General features: G+C 38.6%; 3 protein-coding genes across 3 annotated transcripts; all 3 read right to left on the bottom strand.

Moving 5' to 3' along the window:
• Nucleotides 1-3772: 3772 nt before the first annotated feature.
• Nucleotides 3773-5992, bottom strand: LOC119546341 (protein croquemort). The gene is made up of 4 exons (XM_037852543.1): nt 5564-5992; nt 4417-5213; nt 3967-4060; nt 3773-3904 (listed from the first exon to the last, which is right to left on the bottom strand). Exons 1-4 carry the CDS (start codon nt 5990-5992, stop codon nt 3773-3775), a joined length of 1452 nt encoding a protein of 483 aa, XP_037708471.1.
• Nucleotides 5993-6716: 724 nt separating this feature from the next.
• Nucleotides 6717-8682, bottom strand: LOC119546653 (protein croquemort). The gene is made up of 5 exons (XM_037853108.1): nt 8519-8682; nt 8156-8458; nt 7264-8075; nt 7104-7194; nt 6717-7044 (listed from the first exon to the last, which is right to left on the bottom strand). The coding sequence occupies exons 1-5, from the start codon at nt 8645-8647 to the stop codon at nt 6838-6840; spliced, it is 1542 nt and encodes a 513-aa protein (XP_037709036.1). The 5' UTR covers nt 8648-8682; the 3' UTR covers nt 6717-6837.
• A 1383-nt stretch (nt 8683-10065) lies between these two features.
• LOC119548085 (phosrestin-2) lies at nt 10066-12913 on the bottom strand. The gene is made up of 4 exons (XM_037855171.1): nt 12682-12913; nt 11117-11924; nt 10392-10521; nt 10066-10331 (listed from the first exon to the last, which is right to left on the bottom strand). Exons 1-4 carry the CDS (start codon nt 12788-12790, stop codon nt 10284-10286), a joined length of 1095 nt encoding a protein of 364 aa, XP_037711099.1. The 5' UTR covers nt 12791-12913; the 3' UTR covers nt 10066-10283.
• Between the last annotated feature and the right edge of the window lie 4558 nt (nt 12914-17471).

Genomic DNA, 17471 nt, shown 5'->3' with positions numbered 1-17471 from the left:
GATATGAAAAGGGATAAATTCAGCATTAAAGGGGGACGTTGTTAAGTGCCTGGTAAACAGAATGAAATTGCATTTGCATCGATGGCCCGAACACTGGGGAAATTGCCTTTCAAATATGCATAGTCATATGCTCCGACACGATGCCAAACATTGTGAGCCAGCTCGTTTGGACCAACATCGAATACTTTCCCTCTCGAAATTATGTAGTCTCTTTTCTATCTGGCCAACACGTTTGCTCGCCTAACGTTTCTATCCTGGGGCAAATTGTTTTTGCACAAGATGCTCCAGCATCTTGGACTTTCTTTGGGCCCATCCTCCGCCCTTGGCTTTCTGCCAGACATAAAAACAGCAGAGAACTTAAGGCTTTGTCCATAACCCAAAGTGAAAAAGCAGCTGGGGAACGGAGCTAACATTACATATTGCATTCGGGCTTAATGGTCACTCCATAAATGCAGGCAATTAGAACGCTCGGCACACACTGCGTATGCGTGCTGCCACTTTGGCAGCTGCCAAAAGCCAAGTTTGTTGGCCAGGCGCAGTTTTAATTGCGGAATTTCGATATGCCAGCGAATAACGGAAATAATTAATTAGTTTTAGGCTTCAAACTAAGTGCGCGCATATTTTATTACATTCTGTTTTTCAATTAACCCCCTTCAGATATCAATTCACTAACTAAATATTAATTTAACAACTATACTATACGGTTTTATCCGTGGCTCTCAGTTTTTCCCGAAAATGTTGGCCAACTAAAAACTAAAAAAACCTAAAGTGTTTGGCTGCAACTCTAACCATAACCAATTTTATTTTGTGAAAAGAGGAATGGGAACAATTCCGGCATGTTTTTTAAATTGAATTTTTAAATTTTTTTTCACAGCACGAATTTAGTGATTTTTTCCCTGTTGTTTTGGAGTTAGCGCGAAATGGTCTATGTTTATATAAGCATTTTTTCGCTGCAGATTTCCCCGCTGATGCTGTCAACTTTTTAACATCTGACCCATCGCCAGAGGACCAATGCAATTTGCGCGGCTAACAAAATGTAAAAACAGAGCCATATCCATTGCAAAGGGCATAGAAAATTGTAACACAAGTTGGCTAAAAAATACCAGATGCGGTTTCAACAGTGTAGTTAAAATGTCACAAATTATTAATTTCAAGCCGATTTATTTAGCGGTGTGTTGGTAGCTAAATTTACCATAAATGTTTGACTATTCTTTTATAGACTCCATTGTGCTTGGCCATGCATTTTACAATTTTGGCCATATTTTATAAAGCTTTTTTAAGAGCAATAAAATATAAATAATTTATGAAGTTGGGTGCTGATTCCGCAGGCAAAAATTAAAAGAGTCTCTGACATTAATTTAATGTCGGCCTTATCGCGGCTCAAAGCATAAGCATTTTCACAAACTTAAATGCCAATTAAATAATATTAAATTGTGCGAAAAATGAACCCCACAAAACAAGTCCTTGAGCCGAGAGAGACTGTCAACATGACAAAGGAAAAAATTAAGCAGCTAAACAGGGTTTTATGGACGGCCGGCAGAAATAAACAAACAAGTCTGAGGGCCAATGGAACCTCCGGAAAATCTGTAAGCCAAGGCAACATGACACTGGGCCAACTCACACCCAAAAACACACTCGAACTTGGCCGGCATACAAAGGCGCTGGACCAGGCCCATGGCAAAGCCAACAACATAATCTACGGGTTGTCAGCAGCCCAAAAGCCCATAAAGGCAAGGCAAACGAGCTGAAGGTCGATGGATGGGAGGGGAAAAGCCAACCAAAGTGGGTGGGCTGGGGAAACCAAACAAATTAGTATGCAAGTCAGGCAGCAGATTAGGACACCGAAGTTTTCGCGACATAAACGGACAGCAGGCCACAATGGAAACACCCGGACATCCCTCACCAATCCGTGCTTTCAGGCCCTTTTTTCTTGGTTTTTCGGATTTAGCCAAAATAATGAAGTCGGTTACTGACTCGATCTGTTGCTTGTTATGCCTAGAGAAAAAAAACCGCAGAAGCATAAAAATGTTATGACAAAAACAGGTGAATATGGGGATCCAGTCTGTTGCTACCCAAGATTCTATATTGCTTTAGTTATTCTATAAAATATATAAATATTGTTAGAAAGAAATCATGTTAATAGTTTATTTCTTCCTAAAAATCATTTCGAATATTTTCTACATATTTCTACGGACTATTTTATTATTTAATCCTCGTCAGGTAAATAATATACCCAAAACCCATTTGTTATTGGGTATCATAAGCATTAAAAAAGCATTAAAATGTCAGCCAGTCTGCGTACCTTGACAACCAATTTTGCAAAATTAAACGTTCTTGTTGCCGGTCACCTTTTTCTTTCAGCTGACAGTCTGCCTCTTTTAATTTTATTTCTGCCTTTCTGTCGTTTCTGAAGCGTTGGTTAAATATTTCATAAAAATTCCACGCACAATTGCACATAGCTGTGGATTCTTGACAACGAAAAGAAAACCCAAATAGAATAAATCCCCAGTCAACCCTTGAAATGTCGCTTTTTACTCGTAAAACTAAATTAAAACCGAATTATTTCCAGAAAATGGCTATTATCAAGCGTTCAATGTCAACAGAAAATGTGTCACGGAAAATGAACTAAGCCTTATTGGGAAAGTCTTTTAAATTTTGGTAAATAAATAATAAAGTGCAAAAGCTTGGCTGTAAATCAAATGCTGGCTAACAATTTAAAAAAGAAAATGTAATAAAATGGTAAATGAATAAGCTGAACACAGATATGATAAACTAAGCTTGTTGTAAAATAAATGTTAATACATATGTTGGAATCCCTTTGTTTAACATGCCTTTGGCCATTTGTCAAGATTAAATTTCAAAATTAGAATGTGCAAGAATTTCTATTTGTGTCATAGACAAAGAATGTAAGTATTTTTAATTTTAGTCAAGACAAATGTTGGCTTACAGCCAATGAGTGAGAAAACCTTAAAAATAATAATAAATATTAAGAAAATAGTTTTCTGACTTGTGTCAGTATTTGAAAGGTGTTTATATACACATCCACTTAATAAGCTAAAATAATCATTGAGTTCATATGCTACCTTATTTTGCTTAAGGATTTATTGGTTTTAAGTCTTTTGCTTAGAATATCTGTATTTATTCACGGCAATTCTTTAACCATGTATTTTATTACCCCAGTTTGCGCACCCCGTCGGAGAATTTTTGTTAAAGTTATGGCCGACACATACTGGCAGTCATATAATTTTCATATTTTCATACATTGTTTAACTTGTTCCTTCGTCCTTTTCGTGGGCCGCAAACAATGTGTGTGCAAAACGTAAGTTTGCGTGCTTGGTGCATATAAATTAGTCGCTTATAATATTCTTTTGGCATTTTTCAAATTTCCAGTTCGGTATTTGCCGGCTCTGGCTGGTGAAAGAGTTCGTACGCCGTAAAGTATGCAGCTTACGTGCTCAAGGATTTCCCTTTTCCTCCTTCTTTGCATGGCATGAACGAACAGCAAAAAACAATTATTAACATATTAATAAATTTTAGCATATTTGAAAGGCCATAATTTAGTGTAATTCTAGATGCCCTCTGCTGGGCAACACCTGAGCGAAATTGGATAATCTAGACGAGCACGTAATTTACATTTTTTATGGCCTGGCCTTAAAGAGCTCTGACTGATTGTGGCCTTAAACAATGCCCAAAATTTCCGCAGTGATTAGCCAGATTATTGCTTTGTTAGCGCTAAACGACTTATCAGGTTCAAGTGCATTCGACGCGTTAGTCAACCGGTCTTTTGTTCGTTGTACCACTTGTGATTCTCTGTGAGAAATAAGCCCAATATGATCACTGATAGTCCCAAGAGAAGTAATCCGATTCCCGTAAACATTCCAATAGTCGCTACATTTAAGGCAAGCTATAGGAAATTGTATTTACTTTGGTTAGTTCCATCTTTAAACAGAAACACTTTAAACTTACCTTGAGTAAGCTTGTAAGGCCTTCATCTAATTCCGCATGAATTTTCATAGTAAAAAGGGGAGCATAGTGATCATAGGCCACATCCTTGAATAAGCTAGATAGGAAAAAATACAGCCAATACTAAAATACTTCTACCACATTACTAAAAAGTTGTTAAGTCAAGTATTAAATAATAATATTACTATTATTTAGATAGATAGATTATTTTGATAATACATTTCAATGAATTTCAAAATAATTAAAATACTTTTTAGGTCAAATAAGAAAATCTGTTGACTTTAAAAAATAAAACAAATTTATTTGTTAGAACTTTTAGTATCATTTGTAAAATTTGTTCACGAAATTGATTAAAGTTTTTTTCAACTGAAAATAACTTTAAGTTGACTTTTTAAGAGATATTTTTTTAAAGTTTATTTTCAAAGTTCCACTCTAGTTAAATCTAAAACTCACTCGATTGCCTCATCGCGCTCTACTCTCGTGCTAATCATGAGCTGGCCCCTCAGGCTCAATGGAATACCAAGAGTGGGTTCCATAATCACAAACATTCCGTGCTTGGATTCCTGGGGCTGCAGACCCGTGGTGTTCTCCCTGTACATTTCATCCGTGAGATAAAAGTGCGGATGCGACATGTAGAACGGACCATTGAAGGCGGGCGGTCCATAATCCAGGACTCCGTTGCGCGGACACTCGCGATTCTCGAGGCAAAAGCACTTGGTGTCCGGTGACAACTGGCCATTGTCTAGGGTGAGATTGGTGGACTCATAGCGCCACACGGCTATCCCATCGACAGTCAGGTTTTCCATGGGGAAAAGGTTCAGGTAACGCGCTGCATCGGGTAGAAAAATGGAGGTGGGCTGATTCCATTTCCTGTCCGGCGACCAGAGTTCCCCCGTGCTGCCATTGACCTTGCCACACTCGCCGGGATAATAACCAGTTGTATTTTGACCATTCCACAGGAGCAGATCTCCCATCCGGCTGAGATCTCCACGGCCAGTGTGGACCGTAAAGTTACCCTCAGCCGTCTTGGAGTTGTTCCTCTCGTAAAACCAGCCAAATGTATTGCTGTTAACGGGAAACAATGGCGAATGCAGCTGCTCCACAAAGTCCAGCAGATGGTCGTAGTAGCCGTCGAAGAGCCACTGACCAGCCGTGTGGGTCATGTGGGTGGAGCCGCCCTCGCGATTGAGGGCAAAGTTCATGACCTTGCGCACAATGCGGCGTAATCGGCGCGAATAGAAAGCGGCTGTCTAAAGCGGATAGCGGGATTAGCGGAGATTACCCGATGTGGTGACAGATATTCGCACAGAGACTTGGCACACTCAATAAAGATTTCCAAATAAACAGAATTGCTTCACAGTACCAAATAATATCTTGATACTTAAAAGGCAAGTCTTATAAGCAATTCTTAAAGCTTGAATTTAGCCACAAATAATTTTAAAATAAAGTACTTTTCATTATTCAAGTACTCACATTAAATGAATATTGCTTTTTTTCAACTGCTCTGTTTAAGGTATTTTTAAGGATATGTAAACATAACTTATAAAACCTTTTTTTCAGTGTTAGCGTATCGTAACCAATAATTTCTAGACAGACTTACCAATGATGGAAAATGCGGAGCCACAACTAAATCCTCCAGCGAGCCATTTGATTTTTCGGGGAGAAAGTGCCAGGTGCGCTTGCCAAAATAAGTCACCTCTTGCTGATCCCACTGCAAATCTTCCTTAACCTTGAACTCACTGAAAGTGTACGGACCCAGCTGCTCAAAGTTGGGCTTAACGCCCTCGGTGTTCAGATCCTCTGGATTAGTCCAGTTGAAGAGGTAGATTGTGCTGTACAGCGGCATTGGCGTGGTCACCCAGCGTTTGTATATGAAGGAATTGGGGGCCAAGGGCAAAATACTGCGAATCCATTGGCGAGACACAGCAGGCCAGGCTGAGGCCAAAAAAATCCCTACAGCCAGGATTAGTCCTCCCAAGGTGAACACCCAGATCTTTTGTTGGCGGACACTGCAGCAACTGCAACACATCGCTTCCCATCGATTTTTGCAACTGGTACGCCATTTACTTTACCGGTGATATTTATAGGCGAGCCCACTTTTGGAATTTATTAATGTCAAATCCTCTCATCATCGAGATTAGATTTCAAGAGCGGTATCTATAAAATTAACTGCTTATTCTTATATTTTTAATGTTGCTTTTAATTCTTTACTTGGAACACTCCCTGATAGGTAAATCGTTAAAAGCTCTTCAGGTTTATTGATAAGTTGATTAAAAATTTGTTAAGCTTGTAGATATGAGTGCCATTAATGTAAATTATTTTGCAATATAATTATTTGGTAGACTGTCAAAAAAAAAGTAGACAGTATCTGAATATCTTTTGATTTTTTAATTAATTAAGGGTCATCGACACAAGCTTTCTATACTACATAAGCCACCACAATCAACTTGACGTTTATTGGTAAGTTTATAAAAAATTTTGATTCTTTTGGATAAGAGCAAATAGTCAAAATTATTAATGTTTGGATATTCTTTATGGTTGTTTCCCGGAAATAACTAATAGCCAGTTTTGGTTAATAAGGCAAGTACCTAATAGCCAAAACAATCAAGTTTCTAAATCACATATACTAGTATTTCATTCAATATTATGCATTTATTTTTTTATAACACATTTAAATAATAAGTAAGTATTAGTTTATTGTCATTATATTCATTTAATATTTAGTATATTTAAAAAGTTAGAAAATACCGAAATTGTTATTTTAACACTTATATTTCACTAAAACAAAAAATGTCTACAGGTTATTATCACATGAAGTTTTTCTTACAAATCACACTGATGTGCTTGCTTTCTATGCAAAATGTTTAGACTAAATTACAATTTTGGGTCGACTTCATTGGCTTCTGTATCTGGTTCATTTGGCCTTTCCTCATTATCCTTCAGAGCTAATCTATCCGATTCAGATTGGCCATACCACTTCCTCTTAATGGTAAGGAGCAGACCAACGGCTATTAAAATGCAACCCAGACACAGTAATCCCACTCCAATATATCTGCCAATTGCAGGCAGACTGAGCGCAAACTGTAAATATAATTTAAATTAATAAATAAATTTATGTAATAATATTTTCCGAAACTTACCTTAAGTTCTGATGCTAGTGCTTCATCGATTTCCGCTCGACTGGCGGTGGTGAAAAGAGGTGCATAGAAACTAGGAAGGTCCTTCAGAATGCTATAGGTAGAAAAAAAAAAACAAAATTGTATTGAAACTATTTATGTTATGTTGAATATAAGTACTCACTCAATGACATCATCTGACTCTATGTACAAAGTAACCATCACATTGGCATTCACCTTCAAGGGCACGCCCAACTTACGGTTCATGATGATATAGAAATTGTTTTGATCGTAGTTGGGGTGGAAGCCGTTGATCGTGTTGCTATAGCTCTCATCGGCGTACATAAAATGATCCGCCGACAGGTACATGGGAACCCCCTCGGCACAAGGTCCCAAATCAGTTGCCCCAGTGGCAGGACAATTATCCGGCTGCCTATCCAAAGGACACCAACACTTCGCGTTCCCATTGATCTGACCATTGTCGAAGGTATTCGGTGTTATTTCATACTTCCATCCCTCGATGCCCTGGATCGTTTCGGTCTGGCCCGTAAACTCCAGATTTATGATGCGACAAGTGTCCGGGATGAAGATGGTCAAGGCCTTCTCCTTTGGCTCATCGGGCACGAACAGATCGGTGGTGCTGCCATTGAGACGTCCACAATCACCCTCGTACCATCCTGTGTGATTTTGGCCCTTCCAGTACTTGATTTCACCCATCTCCTTGATGTCACCCACTCCAGTGTGAACGGTGAAGGGTCCTTCGAAGTCCTTGGATCCGTTGCGATGGAGGAACCAGGCAAAGTGATCATCTTCGACGGTTGGAGCCAAAGGATTATTTAGGGTCATGGCGTAATGAAGGAACTCATCGTAGAAACTGTCGAAAAGCCATTCAGCTGCCGTGTGAGTCACGAAAAGATGTCCTCCATTCGCATTCAGAGCCTGGTTAAACATGATCTTCAGCAAGGCGGGGCTATTTCGCATTTGACTGGAAGCAGCCTTAAATAAATGGAATATTTTTTAATTTGCTTGATTAAAAATTTTTTGTTACAATTTATTTAGAAAACTGTTTCACTTACCAGCGAAGGTAAATGGGGGACAGTAATTAAATCCGTTTGCTTGCCACCGGACAGCTCTTCCTCCCAGAACCAAGTTCTCCGGGGGTTATAGGTCACCGTTCCATTATCGTGCCACTCGAGGTCCACTTTCTTTCTCTCCTCTCGATAGACATAGGGACCTAGTTGTTCGAAAGTGGGTTTCACTTTATAAGTCTGGACATCTGCGGCATTCGTCCAGTTCCAAAGATACATGTAGACATATACGGGAATGGGCAGCTCCTCCCATTTTTCAAAGGTCTTCGAAGTGGGCGTCAAGGGCAGGGCCTTTTAAATAAATCGTTTAGTACTCCTCATTTATTTTATTCGTTAACCCCCCTCACTCACCTTCATAACCATCGAGTCTATAAAGCTGGGTCCGCATATTATGGTCAAGAGTCCGCAGACCGCGAAAAGGGTTCCGAGTCCAAAGACCCAGACCTTTTGCTGGGTCACTCCACAGCAGCTGCAACACATGTTGAGGCGAGACAAAGGCTTCCAAGCGACTGCCCAGCGGTGAAATAGCACTAGTCTTTTTATTCATGCTCCACTTAATAGATTATCCACTAGTAAATAAAGTGGCGGGTAATCAGCATGCCCACTGTAATAACTTGCTTGGGCTTTTGTTTGCTCAACTGATAACGTGGGGTGATTGGGATTTAAGAGTATGTATTGGGCATTTAAGGCCTTGATTAGTGCAGAAGACCGCACCGAAATTCTTGTGGGTGTTGCCTTATCAGCCAGACTAACGGCAGTAGATTTTTGATACTGCCTAACTACAGCTATCGAAACCCTATTGTAACCCATGTCAGATCCCAGGTATAAGAAAGTGTAAGTGCTTTCTTCAATTTATAAGAAACTTATATATCTTGTAGCAATACCATAATATTTTAATTATTATTATTTTCTTAAATAATACAACCTATAATAATATTAAAGAGTACTTTCTGCTTCGCATAATAAAAGTACTCGGAACTAGTTGATTAAACTAAAAATGCGGTCAACTATTTCTGCCTTGAGTCTCGCCATCTTGTCGGTTATATAGGCTATATGTGTGTTTGGAATGCAATTTTATTGTCATGAATTATAAAATACCGTTTCCAAAGACGATAATCTAATCAGCCCTACTAAAATTCGATTAGTGCCATTATGCGAAATCATTTTAACTAATCAACCACCTGGTTTGCCAAATGTTCGTTTGTTGCCCCAATGTGATTAGCCACTTTTCGAGCTGTATTTTAACCACAAATGATGACTGTAGGTTAATTAATTATGACCAGTGCGTCACCGAAAACTATCGTGGGCTATTGAAAATGCCACAAACCATTTGGCTGTAAGCATTGCCAAATTAAATGGATGCTGCTGTTAAGGGAAGTAAAATCAACATAAACTAATTTAAACCGTAAGAAGCCATCTACTAAACACTTTTAAAGTGCACCTTAAACTTGACTATATTATATCAAATTATCCCTTAACTCCCGACTTAGTTCGGTAAACTTCCTCCAGCTTCTTCTTATGAATTAATTAGGCATCCCCTCAGCTTCTTAGGGTTGTAATAATTAGAATTACTTAGCCACAAAAGCAAGGCTTACTATCAGAATTGAATAGAATGGACTGGCTTCAGTTGATTTCCCCATTGCACTTCAATAAATACATAACCAGCAGACATTGCAAGATATCAAATACCTACTGGGGAAATGCCTTGTGAATGTGTATTATTAAGTGGTTTGCATGTGTGCATTCTATTTAACGGATTGAATATGGCTTAGACAATTCCTTGGCCAAAATTCGACTGGGTTCTAGAACCTGCTACTCTTGATATTTGATAAACCAACCACGTTAAATTCAGGTATCAAATTTAGTTTTTCGGTTAGTTTCAAAGCAATGTTCCCAAATACATATATAAACTCTGTTCATATTTAATTGTTGGTTGAGTTATAAATATAATACACATACACACATATATGAATATTGGATTTGCTATATAGGAAAAGTACGACGACTGCAGTTCAGAACATTTCAGCAACATCAGCATTTTTTAAGATCCACAAACATCGGGTAGACTTGTAGAAATACGCCATTTTTTGTCATCAGTTGAGGTAGCCATTTCAGTTTAGGCCTCGATGGAGCCCTCGGCTTCCAGTTGGGCCTTGCGGCTTGGCTGCAAAAGGATGATTAGTTATTAATTGTTTTAACAATATTTGAAAACGGTTTCTTGTACCTTCGGGTGCATCAGAATGAAAGGCAGCTCAGCACAGAGCTCACCGCCCAAGGCGCCCAAAAAGAGCTTGACCTTCACGGCATACGAGACAATTATGCCAAAGGCATCCCTGGCATCCTGACTGGCAATTCTGAAAAGAAAAATTAAAATATATTTAATATTTTGTTATATTTTCAAATAAGTTATACAAATATTTGACTTATATTAATCATGGATGTTTTAATAAAACTAGAATGGTTTTTGAATATGTCATAGTTTTTAAAATTATAACTAGTTTTACCAAATAATAATAATATTATTAAAAATCTTACTAGAAAAATGCTGATATGTTATATTATTAATTTTATATTGCCATGCTTTAAGAAAAAGTAAGAAATGAATAAATGAATTCGTTTTACTTCTGAGAATGTAATATGTTGTTTTAGACACCTAAAATAATTTTAAAACCGTGGTGTATTGTGTGGCACCCCCGACATAATTGCATTTCTTTAAATTAATATAAATTCAGTAAAAAAATTATCTAATTTAAAGAATACAAATGGCTTAAAAATGGAATCTTTAGATTTTTAAATGTTGGTTATCTGTAGAAACTATGATTGTAAGATTTTAAAAAAATTTTAAGGGATAATTTTGATTGAAAAGCTGCATTCTTAAACTTAATAGTATTGAAAATAATAATAATATTATTTTAGAAGTAATAATAATATTAACGTTTAACTACTCACAGTGTGGTTGAGGCCAGAGCAGTATCCTTGCGCTTGATATCCCCCTCGACGGCGATGCCCGCACGGTCGCAATTGGCCACCAGGGTGGGCACCAGGTACATGACCTTCTGCAGACTGGAACCCGGGTTCAACGGACATCCCTCGCTCGTCTCCATGAAGGCGATCGTGTTGCGGAACTGGCCATTCTGGAAGAGCACCACATCGACGCCCTGCTGCACCATGGCCTTGACCTTCTTGACCACCTTGTTCGAGTTGTTGCGCACGCAGATGTTCACCGAGATCTTCTCGCCGTGATGGTACAGCTGCTTGTCGAGGGTCACCTCCAGTTCGAGTTCCCCGGGCGACAGGAGGAAGTCCTTGCGGACGACGGTGCAGGGCTGGATGCCCTGTTTGGTGGGTGCGTACTGCACCTTGCGGATGCCCAAATTGATGGTGCTCCTGCGATGCGACCGATCGCAGTCACTGTCACCGGTGAAGATCTTCACAAAGTACTGCACTCCGCACGGCTGACTCTCGTCACTGGCCTTCTGCTGGAGGACCACCGAGGCCGGCGAACTGGGTGGCATTTGCATCACAAAGGGATAGGCATTGGAGCCCAGTTTCTTCAGCAGGCGCTCCTGCATTTTGGTCAGCTGGATGTCCTGCTTCTGGGGCGGGCACACCTGCTGCGAGACCAGGGTCAGCTCCTTTTGGAACCTCAGGCCGATCATCTCGTCATCCTCGCGACCGTAGCGGAAATTGCAGACCAACTGCACGAATATCTTGCGGTTCTGGCGCACATACTCATCGTCCAGCACCACGATTCCATCTGCAAAGGGACGCTAATTAATCGGTGATTACAGAGACGATGGACCTGCCACGTGGTTTGCCGGGTCACGTAACTAATAAGCCTGGTTTGCCGTTAATACAGCCGCCTTGCATAGCATTAATTAGACGAGAATTTAATTATGCACAAGAGGGCATTTTTGCTGTCAGGAAAATCACAGTTCAATGTGAAAATTACAATAAATGCTGACTATATGAAAGGTAATTATAAATGATTCTTAGGTTTCATCAATAAATGTTCGACAAGTTTTAGTTTAGGTAAAAAAAAGGAGATAAATGCTGCATATTGAATTCAAAACTTTGTATTTAAAATTTGAATTAAATACAAAACATATTGAATTGCATGATTTAATTAAAAGTCTTTTAATCAAGGTAAAATACAGTCAATACGATGTTATTCAATACATTTTACGTCATTAAAAAAGACTTTTAATTAAACAAAATTTAAAAATCTTTAAATTTATTTTATCTGTTTATTTTGATATTTCCATATATAAAATAATGAAAAGCCGCAAGGTACGAACTTACTTAGCGAAAAATATTTAATTTAAATATAAAACGTTCTTTATCAGTGTACCAAAAAATGAAGGTAAATTTATGTTGTATATGGTCTTGTTTAATTTATCCATAGACCACCGAATTAATTCATGTACCCGAACTTTAACGCTGTTACTTGTATTATGTAAATTATGGTTTTCTTGAAATCCCATTTTTGTATCCTTTATTTCTGTGATACCTACCAATGGGCTCCACTTGCGTCACGGAATCCACAAATTCACGCCTGTTCATGTAGAGCGTGATCATGTTGTTCGGGGAACATTTCTTAAACACCTTGAAGTTGACCACCATCTTGAAGCTGTTATTCGAAAGTTTCTCCGGATGAATAGTTAGTAATTTAAGTGAATTTCACGTTTCGCGCTCGTTTGTTTCGGGATACGCCGCGTTGCGTGGTCCGCTTGACTATTAATTAGCGCTCATTGGCAATCCGGCATTTATACCTGGCATTGTGCCACCTGTCGCCCCTGTAAATTCAATTAGCAGCGCGGCAGAAATTCAGCAGTTCTGCGGCAGGAAACTAGTACGGCTTCCGCAACCTTGCTGCGCAGTGTCTTTGATATTGACATTGCAGCCGCCGGGCGAAATCGATGGCTTGAACATTAAATAATGCGGGCACAACACGGCGTATTAGCAATGCAGAAATAGCCAGCTAAATCGATACAGTCTGCGTATTTTGGTTTGTCGTCTTCCCCCCAGAATGACGTATTTATACACAAATATTACGTGCTGTCCGCTCTATCTGCCCTGTTTACGTAATGCTTTTTAATTTAATTGAGGCTTTTACAGTCCTCTGCTAAGTACTGATAAGCAGGTTGCTTTTATGGTTATAGAGGGTTTACTTAAATGTTAAATAATTGTGGAATTCCAAAAAATAATGTTGTGTAATTGCAGCCTTTTTGTGCATATTCTTTTTTTAATTAAAGGTAATTGAGGCAATAAAGTGAAATATAAATAAATTAGTATAAAGTGAATTGACACGACAAAAAGGTTTTAACCTATTAAAATACATTTTTGGTTTATTTATTTTACCAACTGATAAGTATACATTTCTTACAACTCCCTCAAACAGAATATTTATACCAATTTATTATTAATAAAGCTACTTTTTAGCATTATCATTTAACTGAAACAAGAAGTATACAATTTAAGTTCCTAATTGCTAGTACTGAATCGTCCACCCTTGAGTTGGGACACTTTGAGTAAATAATAAGGCATAAGCTCTTAAAGTTTACCAGCAACTGTCACTTGAGGAACCTGCACATTCAATTATGTAAAAATATTCCGTGCAAAGCTCCTAACACCCTCACCATTTGGTCATTTCCATTTTATGCAATGAAATCACATTAGCATAAAGTAGGCTACTTAACAAAGTCAATGAACGTAATTATTATACTCCTGACATTAAAAATATGAACAAAGTTGTGTGAAATATATTGTCCTTTATTGTGTGGTTTGGGACCGGGACAGTGTGGAAAGTGGGCTGGGGTTTTCCCCAACTAGATTCGCATACATTCGTGTGTGGAAAAGTGGGGGAAAGTGGCGGCGGACAGTCGCCAAGGGTCCAACAAAACCGACAATGAGGCCCTTAATAATAGCAAAACTTTTGCACTCACGACGTGTGGGCCAGCAGGAAAATGGCGCTGGTTATGGGCTTGTCTCTCATTTAAATACATTACAAGTGAACTTTCCAAGAGGCGTGGTTGCGGAATCGTCCAGGGGTCTTGGCAATATGTTGTAAAATGCGCTGGTAAGGGGAAATTAAATTCAATTAAATCTGTGCCTCAAGTTTTAATAAGAAATCCCAACCGATTTATTTCGGATTTCTTTCTCCCAAGGGTATTTAAATCTTCCATAAAGGTGTCTAAAAGTATTCAGCATAAAAAAATGTAGTCTTTTAATCTAAAATATACTGTTGCATACTTTTAGACACATTTATAAACGATTTTATACCTCATATAATTTCAAAGCATCAAGCAAATACTTATCAAGTGTTTCAGAGTTTATGAGTGTCTGTTAGTGGTAAATGCTCCCACTATCTCAAGTCATTGTGTGGTCTGTGGAAACATCCTCCATATGTCTGTCTATGACCAAGCAACTCGATTGCTGGCGACCGCAAAACGCAGGCTCTATTATTTAAGCCCAATTGTGCCAGATGCGTTTGGTATTAACCCATTTTCGAGAGCACCTCTTCAGACACCCATAATATCCCAGTTCCCTTCTCTTAAAGCCGCTTCCATTTAAACAGCAACGGAAGCAGTTTGCAACTGTTCTCCTCTTTCGGTCCACTCGAGAGCTAATTTGGGCAATTCAATTGCCTGACCAAGGCGAGACAAAGTCGTCGGCCAAATTGCATTGCACAATCAGCGCAATCGCCACGGTCCGAACTGCGGAGTCTGGCCAAGAGCCCAGAACAGGCATAGAAGGCAGTGCAATTGTCGTTTGGCCAAATCGACGGCGAACTGGAGCCTGAGTTTTAGCCAGAAAACCGAAAGAAAATACTCAATTTTTAAATAAACATTGGATTGATTATATTATATAAAGAAATTTATTAATGTTTTTTTATTATTCCAGATGTAAGGGCAGTCAAAATCACTTTTGAGGATTCTGTAAGTATTATAAATTCAATTTTGTGAAAAACATAAAAGATATTTTAGTTTAAAATATTAAAATACATACTTTTTACTAACATTTTTTTCAATTTTAGAATATATTTCTTATACATTTTAAAAAAATAAGGGGAAGGTTCTTGTCTATCTAAAACAAATATATAAACTTAACCAAAAATGTTTGTTTTTTAGATTATGAATACTTTTCGAATATCAAATAATATTATCAAATAAAAACAATAATCGATTACAGTCAAAATACAAAAGTCTAAATTTTTTTCTGTGCCGCATTTAAGAAGGGGAAGCCACTTTCAGGTGGCAACTTGGCCCGAACCGAAGCACCTTGATGCATGGCCGACATCTGCCATTGAAACGTGCGCTCGGGCAGCCACAAAGTTTTAGGCCAGAAGTCGGGCGGTGGGCTACCTACATCCACTCATCAGCCTGATCAGGGCCAATAGCTCGGAAAATTGCAGCGAACCCGAAATTGTTGTCTTATGAAAAGTAAAAGCAAACAAAATTGGCGCCCAGCCTTGGCGCGAGTTGCTGCCATTTCCAGTTACCATTAGCCGGAGGAAGGACATGTCGCACCCTCTGCACAAATCCACAAAAAAATAGAACGAATAAGAAACATTATAGACGAGTGCCTCGACTATCAGATACCCATTACTGTGTTTTAAAATTTCAAATAATATAAAATTCAAGGGCATTTCTTATAGCGCGGCACACAGTTAGTTAATTACAAAAAGTAACAAGGCGATTAGTACGGTTCTCAGCATTTGGATGGGTATTGATCAATAAAATATTTTTAAAATAACACTGAAAGAAATTTTCAAAAATATGGGCGTTTCTGGTCGTAACCAAACTTGCGCTGCTTAAGAACCCCTAGATCCTGTATGCTTAATGTTTTCAAACTTTTAAAGATTCCGAGTTTATATGGACAGACAGACGGCTGGATTGACTCGGTTTCTTTTACCTATACTTTCTATACTTTCCGAAGAATATAATATACCCTTGTACTCTACGAGTAAAGGGTAATAAAACTAGAGAAATATACAGGTCCTGTGCTGCATGAGCGGACTTGGCAGCGATGTCGTCGCCGTCTGACGATGTGCAAACTGGCGAAGTGACAGCAAATGGCGCGGAAACAGTGTGTGCGCCAACTAATCGTGGGTGAAGAAGTCTTTGTATATAGGGGCATATCCGTATATACATATGGATATGGGGTCGGTACACACAATCCCAGGACAGGTGACTGTTGTTGTTGACGCCAGTCGATTTCAGGTGCACTGCCAGCGGGGTTTCATGATGGAACATCCTGATTGCTTTGACATCTGCATCGGCGATGGGTTTTAAACTAATAATTTATCCGGCGGATGCCAATGCTTGATTTAATTGAGGAAACCAGGAGAAATGTTGTTAGTAATAATACACGGACTCAAAGTTAGCTAATGATATTTGAAACTTTTTGCCATTTTCCGACATGAATTTAAATTAATTTAAACTGAAATTAATACTTTATCATAAGCTTTTTGAATAAAGGCTTTGAAATGAACATTTCTAGGCGTTTTGACTGATGGCAATATAACATATTTTACCTTTAAATGTATTTTATCTAACTGGCTTTAATTAAAAAAAATTTCAGGCTGATTAAGATGTTTTATAATTGTCTACTCTGCAGAAAATGTTTTTTAAATATCCTATTCGTTATAAAAAATTTTTACTTTTGGTTAGACTCTAAACTGTGAAATATTTAACTTAAAGGGTTATATTTATGTAGAGTCCAGAGGTACAAAAATCAAATCCTTACAAACACGATAATTCTACATATAATTGCAATTCTGTTTAAAATAGTATATTAAGTATAAACAGGACATGACACTAAAAGGAAATAATACACTACAATTTGGGAATACCAAAAGCAACTGCACCCCGAGGTCCTTCAATCGACTGGATATTATGTGAAATTTCATCTTCCAATATTTCAAACCAAAATAAACAACACATTGGTAAGAATTTGGAGTGCTCCGTATGCAAAGAAAATGAACGGAAAATGCTAGAGGTTCCTTTCCAGCGGGCCAATTCGTTCCGAATGCACGTGTCATAAGCTCTGCTGTTGGCGTTGTCCGAAAAATACCACTATTGCCGGCTAATTTCCCAGGTGCATGCTTGCTTGTTAAATTGATGTATAGCAGGTATAGCATATAGCAGCAGCAGGCCAAGTCCGAGCCCAAGTCGGTGTCAGGGGCGTGCGGTGAGGGGGGGGGGCCAAAGTGGCAGGCCATGTGGCAAAAAAGGGGGCTGAATGGGGGGCGACAGCAGGGCGGCAGCAGCATAGCTGAAAATATTGTGAAAACGACATTGGC

The sequence above is a fragment of the Drosophila subpulchrella genome, chromosome 2L (genome assembly GCF_014743375.2).
Source record: "Drosophila subpulchrella strain 33 F10 #4 breed RU33 chromosome 2L, RU_Dsub_v1.1 Primary Assembly, whole genome shotgun sequence".
NCBI lineage: Eukaryota > Metazoa > Arthropoda > Insecta > Diptera > Drosophilidae > Drosophila > Drosophila subpulchrella.
Note: the sequence above shows the minus strand (reverse complement) of the source record. Positions and strands in the feature narration are given on the sequence as shown.